Raw genomic sequence first — 12,303 nt, forward strand, 5'->3', positions numbered from 1 at the left:
AATTTTCTATATCGATCATGAACTTCTTCCACGTTCTCAATTTTTCAATTTAATTCCTCTGACTCCAAAAATCAAACCGAGGTATAATAGTCAAACCCGCTATTTTTCTCTGCTCAAATTTTCCGAATTTTTCTATTTGCCGCTAGGAACCCCTCAATCTTCTAAAAGTCGCGAGTAAAATGGAGAGAGTGGGAAAAGTGAGACAGAAGTGAATGTGTGGAGATGGCGCTGAGCGTAATAAAGTGAAAAAAATAAAATAAAATGAAATAAAAGGGAGGGAGACGCCACGGAAATGCACGAGACAAAGAGCATCGTATCTACTCGGGTTTTCTCGTATTACCCTCTCCCCACGGTGGGCCAACGAGGGGAGAGTCAATACTGTACGTCGATTGGCGGATTGTCAGAGTGGTGGGATTAACACTCGTCCCCCCTAGTTCAGCGTCAGTCGCTCTGCGTACCTCGATCGGGCGAGTGTTTTCCTGTCAATTCTCGCATTTTTTTTTTCATTTTCCGGTGGTAAAACTGTTGTTTTGAGTTTCCTTTGTTCTAAAATTTATCCCACCACTGTGTACCATTCGAAAATCAAATTTACGGGAAAAGACAAATAAAACGTCAAGCGAACTGTCTGTGAATGTGAGGAATAGCTTTCAACACTGAGTTTTGGAAAATTTGTTTTTCGGTTTTGGAGAGGATTTTGGAGGTTAAGTGATTTTTAGGGAGGGAAACTGAAGAGAGGTAGTTTGTGAATATTTGTGGTAGTTGTGATTTTTTTTTTTGCGAGGCGCTTTTGAGAAACAGTGAGAATCATTCGAAAAGTGAAGGAAAAGAGTGAAGACTTTTATTTTGTTCGTTGGGTTACGAGGCGTCTAGCCAGCGCCATGTGTGTCCGACGTTCGAGCCTCGTGTTTATTTTCTGATAGATTTCCATTGTGGAAAATAGGAGTTACCTCTCGGAAATCGAGGCAAAACTGTTTGTTGCGCTTTGTTTCTGTCAGTGAATGCGACACGAGAGAAAGACAGCGAGTAAAATACCGGCTTTTCTCTCTTAACTTGTGGTATTTCTAATAAATTTTCTCTTACTCGAGCCACATTTTCTGTTGATGACATGAGATACGGAAACTCGTGAGGGAAATGGAGATGGAAAATACGCAGTTATGATAATTAATTGCAATCTACATTACCAACTGGGGCGGAAATACAAATAGAGGGGAAATATTCATTGTTTACAATTGTTTGAATTTTATCGCGATTTACCGGTGTTGGAAAAAATTTTGTTGCCAGTTTTAATTTGTGTTTTTCTGTGATAAAATGACGAACATCGAGTGCTTGGGGTTTAGTTTTGTGATTTGATACTGGATTATAACACAAACTCGAGAGTGAAAATTTATTCCGTACAAATCGTGGTGTTTTTTTTTTCCCATTGAGTGGATTGTAAAGAAAATGCAGTCGAACACGATATTGAGGGAGACTGGTAATCCAGAGAAATTAATGGGTAATAACAACAATGGATCACCCGGTGCTGACATTATGTTTCAAATGGAGGACGAGAGCATGACGCAGCTTGGAAATGCATTTCAATCAGCTTATCAGTCTATCGCCGGTGGTGCACAGGTAAAACCATTACAAAATACAAAAAAAAAAATCACCAAATGGACTGGGGGTCGTCCAACAAAAAAATTCCTACCCCACTCGAGAATCGTCAAAATTCTCTCTGAAAATTTTATTCAAACCCCAAAACTCGCGGGACTCAATATTTTTATCAATGAACACCACGAGGTGCGTTACCATGACGTCATAACATGGCGAATCATCACGTGGATGAATCCGATAACGTATCCACCCCCGGGGGTGGTATAAAAAAAAATCTGAACACTTCCATTTCGTTGGGTTACAATTCTTTTTTTTTTAAGGATGAGAAAATGATCTTTAAGTACTCAGCTGACTGTATGATTCCAAATGTGGACCAATATCTCGTGCCATTCAGCATTGTTTCGTTAAATGGAATTTCTATCTAATTTAAATGCGGCTTAGCCAGAAATAATGCGATTATGCGTTAGCTTATTCTGTTTGTTAATCTCCTTTGCACGCCATTGTTATTCCGTGCAGTTTTGAGGGGCGGGAGGAAGGGCTGGCAAGAGGGAGAGGGGCTTTCTATTCTGCAATATCCCTCCCCTCTCCTTCCCTCCTTTCACCCCATCCACCCTCCCTCTCTCTCATTTATCCACTCTATCTCTCTTTATCCAATGTACCTACCCTCCTTTGAGCGGGTACTGTACATTATTTCGGTACAGTCCACCCGTTTGGGAGATCCTCCACTGGCTTATGAACTCCCAGAGACTCTCAACCTGGAATAAGATATTTTCATTCTTCATTTACCCTGTGGTTCTGCCAGATCTACTAAATTGTGGTTGGAAAGAAAAATATGAGGTTAATTGAACTGTAGGTTAAAATTGAAGACATGTTTGTTAGTGGTTCACGAGAGATTTAGATTCGGATAGATTTTTAATTTTTTTATCGTGACGTATGTTAGCTCTACTAATTCTGTAATTTTTCCACATTTTATCTTCTATTGATTCTTAACTCTGTCTATTTTCTTGGGAGAATATTGAAACGCGAATAATTTAGAGATCGTTAGGGGTGTCGTTTCAATTTATAGATTGGAAGTATAGTGTCCTGAATGCTGTTGTCATTGCCGGATAGTATAACATCTGAAAGACAATGATTGAACATCATAACTCTATCCACTCTAGAATGCTTGCATTGACGCTATTAATGCCCTCACATAGGGGTTGAATACTCCTCGTCGGTATTATGTATCACACATGTTGCGCACCCTCACTTTGACTGTGTTTCCCAGCCAAATTGGTGGATAAACCCTCAACACATTCAACTACTACTATCCCTCTCTTGTTTTCATCCCCTCTCATCACTCCTCCTCCCTCCTCACAACCTTGTACAATTGTACTTGTGTGTCATTGTCCGTTATACCTCTCTGTGCGTTACGTACAAGTGCGATCATACACGGTAGATATACACAGCTAGTGCTTGGCTACTGATGCTAATATTCCCCCTATATATATTACTACCAACCACCAGTGATTATCAACCGGTATTTAAGCCACTGGAATAAATTGTCATTCAGATATTTTATAGATTATTAATAATCTTGGGTTTGTCTTAGAATTATCTCGATGCGAAGATCATGCGGATTACAATTGTCGAATATCGGAGTTATTTATTTTTAGAGACGAGGGGGAATGATTGATGGATTATTTATTTATTTTTTTTTATAGGTCGCAGAATTTTTTTTGTGATTCTCTTGTTTTTGCAATATTATTGTCTTTATTCGTGAGAATGAAGTGGTTCAATTTACTTGCAGTGGTCAGACGGGTTTTTTGGGGGACCGGATATATCAAGGGGGGAGGGGAGTGAGTAGACCGGAAGTGGCCACCCTTCGGAGAAACCGAATAAAGGAGAAAAAATATTGGAAAAAAATATATCCCTCTGAAATTTGAGGTTTTTTTTATCTCGGCAATTCATAATTGAGATTTCACATTTTTCTTTACTTATCTTCGGTTCTTTTTTTCATTTTCTTTGAAATAAAAGATTTTGGGGAAATGTGAAAATTGTCAATGATGCAATTGTCCACATTCCCTTAATAGTGAATGTATTTGCACTGGCATCGAACGAGCAGCTGATATTCGAGTCGATTAAACTCAACTCGTTCTCGTTTGCTCGGTCCCTACAAGTTTCCACGGTGTTATAGTGTTGGTTAATATGTGTTGAGGACGAGGTACTCATCTCTTCCTCTTCTTGGGGTCCCTCTGGTACAATGCCCGGTATAATTACGCACCCGACGCCGGCACAACTTCAACAAAATGCCTGGGAATACCGTTAACGTTTAATAAGCCGAGGGGTAAAATATGATGAAAATGTCGGAAACAATTTTCAAAAATATTCACATACCTCATATATCACCGAGTGCATACGCTATTAGACATTCCTGGAAATTCAAGTCAATCTTTGAATAATATTTCAAGAAAATTCATTATCAGAATGAATTGAAAATAAAATATATAGATTCTATTTGAAAAACTGGAAATGCAGTGACAAATGTCATAGGAGATTTGAAATATTTATCGAGAAAATTAATTGGAAGAGTCGAAAGAACATGAAAATCTGGGTGTTTATGTATTAGCAGTTATATCTTTGCAATTGTGTCCCAGTTTGTCACTGTATCTATCGGTGAATGTGCGTCTGACAGAACGAGGCGTCGGGATGCCAGGGGTAACATGATGTATGTCCTGTGCCTAATGACCAAGTGGGCGTCAACCTCCCCCTCATCCCCTCAAATCCACCCATCCACCCACCCATTCTGCCAGTGTCCACCGCTACTAGCATTGTTAACAATGCATTAATGTCATTATCATTGTTACCATCGCTAATCCCAATGCTTTTTATTTCTCTCCTACGACTGAATTGATTTCTCTGGATCATTCATGCATTACAAATCATCCTACGATTACATTACGATACTGTCATGATAATTAATTTTTTCCCCCCTTTTTTTTCTGTTTCAGGTGAGTGATAAACACTATTTGACCTTGGAGAGACCGACAGTGAGTCTCAATTGTTATCAATAATATCGATTTTTTGAACGATTTCCCCGCGTTGATGGGTTTATCGAAAAAAATCTCCGAAACTAAGGGATTTGGCGGAATTCCTTTAATAACCTTTTGTGTAGTTCTCCAACAGATCTAGAAAAATGATAGCGACAAGAATTTCGCTATCTCCTTTCGTTTCGGAGATATTCCTGAAGATTCACCGAAATCGGTAAAAAATGTGGTTTTACCGATTTCTAATTCTCTTAGAATTCTCTTGGAATTTTTTTTTTAATTCACTGACAAAAGACGGGCGTAAAAAAGTGAATTTCACAGGGATTTCAGTTCCATCTGTAAAATATTTCGAAAATATAATTTTGTGTGTCGAGTGGTTGCGTCGGCGTCGCGGTGAAAAAGGTGCCGCCAGGGGCCATATGGTGTTTGAGTTTCTGCCTGAGGCCCAAAAGGCCCAACCCCCATCGATCCCTCGGTTCTACTGATTAAGATTTTTTTTTTTTCTTCACTCCATCTCCCATTTCAGTGTTTCTAATATTTTTCAACTGGCTATTTAAAAAAAAATAGTCAATAAATTCTCGGGACACTCGAGACTTTTCGGTTTATTCGGAATTCAAATGGCTCTTTCTTTTTTCCTCGAATGATGGATGAGTTTTCAAGGGTTATAGCCAAGGCGCACCAGAATCGAGACTCTAGTGCCAATTTATTGACTTTTACTATAAATACTCTCGCTATGGTTTCATTGGTTGAGCTTCTAATACTCAAACTTCCTCTATACCACAATATCAATTCTATTTTTCACCGATTGAATGATTGATGATTCATTCATTTCTCTTTTATTCCACGAGAATGAAAACACAAATCGCGACCTTGTTGTATTTATTTTTAACTGATGGATTAGTCACTTGTAGATCGGATGAGTTAAACCCAAAAATTTAGATTCAACCAGATGTTACTTGTAGTCGAGTAGTAGTTGAGACCTCGGAAAAACGTCGACTACACCATCACCCGGGTCATTTCCTGAGTGTTGGGAGGGCTTTACTCTCCTCTTACAACTCTTTTTATATATATATAGATTTTTTTCATCTACTAGTCGGTTTAACCACCCCGTGCCCCTCTCTGTATCCCGTGGAAAATAGTCAGAACTTACTGGAAAGGAAAATTACGGATGTAAGGGAAAGAGAAAAATAAAAATTGAGGGCGTGGATAGTACCCACTTGAGGAAGAGGGAAAATATACAGGACTACCACAATCCAAGAAAGCATTTATCTCCAGCTGCGGTGTTTCTATCTTATATTGCACTTATGGCATCCTTGCACTGGGCTCTGCCGACATTTATTCCAACGATTGCACGATTTTTTTTCTTTCCCGCTCTTTTTTTTTTTTATTTCAATGAGTATGACGGGGTGGGAGGGCTTTCTCATGCGGAATCATCTTGATGATTAATTTATCGGTCGTTCATTTAGATTATTGAAATTTTTCAATGGGCATTTTATCGTTCACATTTATTTTCAAAATACACGGTGGATAAAAAAATCCCACGTTATTGCTGGTCCGTGCGTAAAACAATAAGATTAGCTGGTTGTAGTTGGGTTGCCCCCGGAATAAACCAGTCTCCCTTCTACTGGTTTTAAAATCCACCACTAATCCTGGGTTTTTGTGCGGTGGAAGTAAAAAAAAATAATTTCTGGCCATCCACCCGGTCACTGGTCCCCCCCCTACCTGTCACTAAATTTACGGAGGAAAGACCGGAAAAAATGCTAATGGAAGTGAAAACGGTTGAGGACGCGGGTCTGTTATCTAAAAAAAATATCAAAACCAAAATTTTTGGTGAGAATCATGGAAATTCACTAGTGATGAATTTTTCTAGTGTCATCAATTATTTCTTCTGGCAATAATTGAGAAAAAAAATTAATAATAATTCTAAAATTGCCGGACTTTTTTCTCAATGTACACCTGACGAATCGATAATTACCTCCAGCCTAGTTTCCACCGATATTCTCAATTGCCTTTTCGAAAGTGAGAATCGGCTAGAGATCGGCTAAAAAGATTTTATATATTTTTCCATCTCTCCGTGAGAATTGATTTCGGGGGGCGACGGATCCTTTCGGGGGCTCGTTCTTTTTTCAGGGATGTTATTTTAACAATGGGCCCCCAGACAGGTCCCTCCCCCTCGGTCCCTTTTTTTTTTCACTTCACCCTAGGTTACACGGGGGTTGCAGGTAAAACGAGGGGGCGATTGGGAAATATTTGAGCGAGGGGCAACCCAGGCAAAAGGTTGAGCACCCTGGGGTTTTTACTCATGTGAAGAAGAGAGATATTGGAGGGGGCGAGAAGGAGAAATAAGGGGAAATAGGGGGGGTCACAGGGGGGGCTGAGAGAGAGGAGAGATTGGCCGGTCGAGCGAGCACCTGGCAGACAGCTGCTCGGCGCACGGACACAGGCGCACGCGCTACTCCAACGTGGGCCCTACAGGTCCCCGGGTTTTTTCGGGGCCCCACAATCACGATCTCCTCGTTTAGATACATTTTTCTAGTTTATAATGATTCGGTTATGACCGCAAAGTCCGGGGAAATATCGAGTTCATTGGTACTCCGTCCGAAAATAGAGGATTTTATCACAAGGCCGGAAAAGTGATATTTTCGTGTGCTTTCGCGGTTTTAGAATTTTTAGTGGTGGGTTGAGGTATATTTTTCATTTTATGGGGACGGAATTTATAATCAGGTCTCGCACAATTTTTCTAGAATTTTCTTTTTCTTCCAGTATCGATAAATTGGTGGGAATTTTCGTAAAATTCAATCTTCGTCGGATAAAAGGGGAGAAATTCCGTCTATTTATGGAAAGACAACCGTTTAGAGAACAACTTCGGTGTCTTTGTACACGCCCACACATTCCTCGTTACACGCATATATTTTAGGTAGTAACCACACGTGTCCCGACAGTCGGCAAAATTTGAGACAATTAATATCACTGGGGTTGTGACATTAAACCGACATGGGAAATAAATGAAAAAGAAAACAATGAGAAAAATCGAAATTCATGGGGAGAGTTTGTTATAAAAATTACTGGCGAAACCAGGAAATATAAATACCCTTTCAACTCTGATTTTAATGCACGTGGCTATGACCAAATCGTTGTGTAGTAAATCAGATATGTAGAAAACCGTTCGTAGTCATTTGAATACAATGGGGAATAAACATTATTTTTTTTTTCTCTGACTATTGGAAGAGGCTTTCGTGCATTATTTTTTTTGTATTCCATTGAGAAATTTCGATAAATCAAAATTGTTAGTTTCTTAATTATCGATTTAATCTCTAAAGATTCTCGACGTTTTCGTGGTGAATCGCTATTTAACTATCAATTCAGATCTATATTTATGATCTGTTTATTGGTGTGGAGGTCTGAAATTTGAAGAAGTGAAATTTTTTTTTTCTCTCTTCGGAGTGTCTTGTTCTCTCACAGGGGACGTAATCCTTGGGATTTACTCGGTCTTGAGAGATTAACGAAAAACACGGGAGTCTTTTGGCTGAGCTACTGGCTCTTCTTTATCGACCGGTCCTAGCATAATTGGTTGTCAGTCAAAGAGTCACTGGTTGTGAAAGAAAATCCAGACGAGTGTCTTTTTGCCACTCCCATGGGGTTCACTCTGACTCAGCTGAATAAGACTCAGAGATTTTCGTCTATTTCCGGGAAATTGAAAAATCTTCAAATCACTTTTTTATTCTTCGTTTTAAAATTCTTACCAATTTTTCCAGTTGTTCCTCCTATTAAAATACCTTCAAATTTTCCTAGGAAAATGTTTAGAAAATTACCTCATCAAGACAGCTCCACGATTTTCCGGAAAATTCATGATTTTTTTTCTCAGTACTGAAGTCATGGTTTTCCGATTCAAAAAGCAACCCCTGGCCATCGATTTTCTCTCAGTTTCAACCCCAAAATTTGTCTCTCGTCCATATCCCCACCTCTCGGGGCAAAATAGATCGTTATATTGACTTTTCCAGCGGAAAATTCCCTAGTCATTCGATGAGAAGGCCTCATCTCTTGAACGATGATGCGTCTACATCACTTACCCGTATTTCTACACACTCATTGAATAAAAAATCAATGTTTATCGGCTATAAACAATGTAAGTCATGCGATTGCAAATAATATCAGTGGTTGGCAGACAATATGGCGCGCGTCGATGACCCGCAGCTATCTGACACTTCTCTCATCTCTTCTCGGACTTCTATCACAATTTTTTTTTTCATTCCTTCCAAGAATGTAGGGATCAGCGTCATCAATTCGGCGAATTAAATTCATCAATTTCCACCCTAATAAATTACGGGTACGTGAAATAATAAACCCCCTTGTTGGCAGTTGAAAAAAAAAATACACAATGGGATTTCTCATTTCTAGTCGAAATTTTCCCCTTCAAATTGTCAACTTTCGGACGTATTTTTTTACTCCACCCTTGGACATTCGATGAAATCACATCCAGTGAAATAGAAATGACATTTTTTTTTAAACCGAATATAAAACGAACAATATTTTTAGCCGACCGAGTCCAATTTCATCGGATAAACCGCCTCAGAGTGGTATATTCTCAACGTTGGGGGTTGGGATTTACATATTTCGGCGTGCGTTTGACCGGTAATAATGTTTCAACCCCCATGTTTTCAACGAATAGCTCCATAAAGGGATTCGTTTGGTTTCTGACTCCAGTTTTTCGTTATTACCGAGGGCTTTTGAAAAATCAACTATTATGGAGATAAATAAAATACAATGAGTGAGACACATTGCGAGAATACGGGTGACTGTAACAGGCAAATTGATCACCATTTTTTTTTTAACTCTTTTTATTTTTCACGTTATTGCTTGGACGAGATTTTTCGGTGGTGAGGGAAAAGTCGATATGACGATTTATTCAGGAGAAGTGCCATTTCAATTGAGAGTAAAATCAATGGGGGTGCGTAATTACGCGTTATATTAATGGTTTTAACCCGCCGGGGTAGGTTTTGGGGAAATGCGGTATATTCTTGAATAAAACGTCGGAAATATTTGCTGAGAATTTTTATGCGACACAGGAATCTACTTAAAGGAGATGGGAGTTGTTTGACTGCCAAAAGATGGAGGGGTTTTTATCCAAAAAAGTTGAGGGGGAGATAAAAATAAGAAGTGAAGAGCTTTTCCAATCCCCTGTTTTTCACCAAGTAGAATACCCTGTTGCTTAAATATTTAACTAGGGGTGGCTCTCACTGCGAATCAGCATTTCCCTTTTTAAGTTCCTTTGTTCGATTAAGTACCAAAAGGATTATCGCTTTTGTCATTTTCTGGTGAGATATTTTGGAAAAATTCGGCCGCTTTTTCATCCTGACTCTGAAAAATCAAAAGCAAAAATTCACCCCTCAATTTAGCCCTTCAATTTTCAGGAATAACTCGAAATCTACGTGAGATATCGAAATATTTCCAGGACCTTTTTTGTAGAGTTGAGTATCGGCTATAAAAAAGGTGATTACAAAAATTTCGGGGTATCTGTTAGATTCGGAGTTATTCCCTCTGGATTTAGAACTGTCATAGTTGAATTGATTTGTCACTCTCTGTCAGTCATTGCCACTGACTTCGATATTATTTTTCAGTTCTGGTCTTTGAAATTTCAATTTTAACTTGCATATGGAAATATGTATTTTTTAAATTTATTTTCTCGTTGAAAATTCAAATGGAATTATAACAACGGTGGAATGGCCGCTGTCAGATGGGAGTTGGTGAGAGGTATGAATAGAGGGGTGAAGGACTGTGTTAAATTATTACATAATTGTTATTCACACCCGAGGGTGGCACACGAGGGGATTAAAATGCAATCGGAAAAATAAAACAGTGTTCGGGTCTCGACAGTTTTCACTTCCCAAATTGTTTTTATTCATCAATTTTTTTTTCTTTCACCATTTTTCACCAATCGAAAAATAAAAATTCTGGAATAAATTGAGTGATTTTAGGGTTGGGGGTTGGATATTTTTCGTCTATCCATGATTAACCACCGAGAGCAACAAACTCCACCCCGTCGTCTATATACCCTCTCAACCCCTCAGTTATAACTGAACTATTGCGTTGTCTATAGTTGGATTTATTTATGATGAGTTTGTGAAAGGTGCGTGAATCGTATAGAGACACTAGTCATGCAATCTATTTGGGAGATATATGGAGTTGATGGAATATCTGAAAATGTCAGGGAGGATAAGTGTCACCGGGTCACTTCATTTATTAAATTTTCAAATAATAAGGGAGAAATTTTTATTTTAATCTCCATTTTTTCTACTCCTTTGAGCAGTCCAATGTCATCTACCCGTAAAATATATTCAAAATCAACCCTCGGTTGACAAAAAAAATTCACATCCAGTGAAAAAAAAAAAAATTTTATTTCAATTCATTGACCCCAGGCACCAGCATCCCTTCACCAATCCCTCTCATCACCTGAAAAATTCCCGTGAATAAATTTCTCCCGCGAGCTAATTAATTGCACCACTCGGAAAATTACCGGAATTGGGGGAATGGAGGTGAAAAATAATGTACACTATAAAAAAGAAGGTGTGGAAAAACCACAGGCCGATGTGTGGGTGGGCGTAAAGTGTAGTATCCTCTGAACACATGAAGCATAAAAATTCAGTGGTGCACGAATTTACGGGGACAGAAAAATCTACTGGTGTGGGTTTTGTGTGTGTGTACTGTGTGCAGCGTGCGAAAGCGAGATAAATATCTTACGGCTCGGTACGCGTCACCCATCACATGATAGGGTAAAAAAAAAAAAATAATAAAAGTGAATCAACAGAAGTGGTGAATCAAAATTACAGGGATTTTTGTCCACTCGGATTTCTCAATATTCACCGATTTTTTCACAACCCCCGGGGAAGCCGAAATTCTTCCCGAGGGGTCGTCAGCCCCTTTAATTATTATTACAACTACGTTCTGAAAAAAAAAATCATTTTTCAATCCTTCCAACGTCGTAATACCAGAACCGTTACCGTGAAACGCATTTTCATCGTGAGTTTATGTGCGGCAGGGTGAATAGGGGTAGTTGGGGTGAGAGTCGACGGCATTATAACACAACTACAAATCATAGAGTGGCCCCTTCTCGTTTTGCCCAAAGGGTCTCAAAATACCCTGCGACAGTAACACTGGATATTCCTCTTCGGGGGTTACCCACCCCCAAAGTTTGCACCCTCCCTTTCACCTCCCTTGGTTATTTTTTTTTTTAACAATCATTCTGATTTTGGGTAGGGAAATTCAACCATTCTGCTTTTATGAATTCACTTGACATTTCAATACCGCAACTTTTTGCGTCTCAATTGAGCTTGAATCGATTGTCAATGAAGCTAGTCACTTGACTTAAGTCAAGTCGAGTCAAAAATCAACTTTCATTTTTGATCTCCAAAATAAAATAAAATGCGAAATAATGGAGTCATCCAACTTGAATAAAAAAATTCGATAGAAAATCGAATCAAGTTTAAAATCAATTAAATCGATTCAATTGCATCACGAAAAATGCATTAAATAAAAAAAGTTATAACGATCTGAGGATGACTTTGACGTTTGTATTCGGTATACACGATTGACCAATGCCAACGTAGGACGACGTTTATTGGTGCGTGGAGCATTGGGAAGCCGTAAAACAGTGAAGATCAACAAGGAGACGAATTTATGGGAGTTTTGC

General features: G+C 38.9%; 1 protein-coding gene across 11 annotated transcripts in view; it reads left to right on the forward strand.

The window, feature by feature from the left end:
• Nucleotides 1–459: 459 nt before the first annotated feature.
• Nucleotides 460–12,303, forward strand: part of da (daughterless) — a 30,779-nt gene continuing 18,935 nt past the window's right edge. For all 11 annotated transcript variants that reach the window (XM_011313858.1, XM_011313860.1, XM_011313861.1 and 8 more), the window contains exon 1: nucleotides 460–1,611. In XM_011313858.1, the coding sequence (XP_011312160.1) occupies nucleotides 1,441–1,611 (171 nt within the window). In that variant the 5' untranslated portion in view covers nucleotides 460–1,440. The remainder of the gene's footprint in view (nucleotides 1,612–12,303) is intronic.

This window comes from Fopius arisanus, unplaced genomic scaffold (assembly GCF_000806365.1).
Source record: "Fopius arisanus strain USDA-PBARC FA_bdor unplaced genomic scaffold, ASM80636v1 scaffold00134, whole genome shotgun sequence".
Taxonomy (NCBI): domain Eukaryota; kingdom Metazoa; phylum Arthropoda; class Insecta; order Hymenoptera; family Braconidae; genus Fopius; species Fopius arisanus.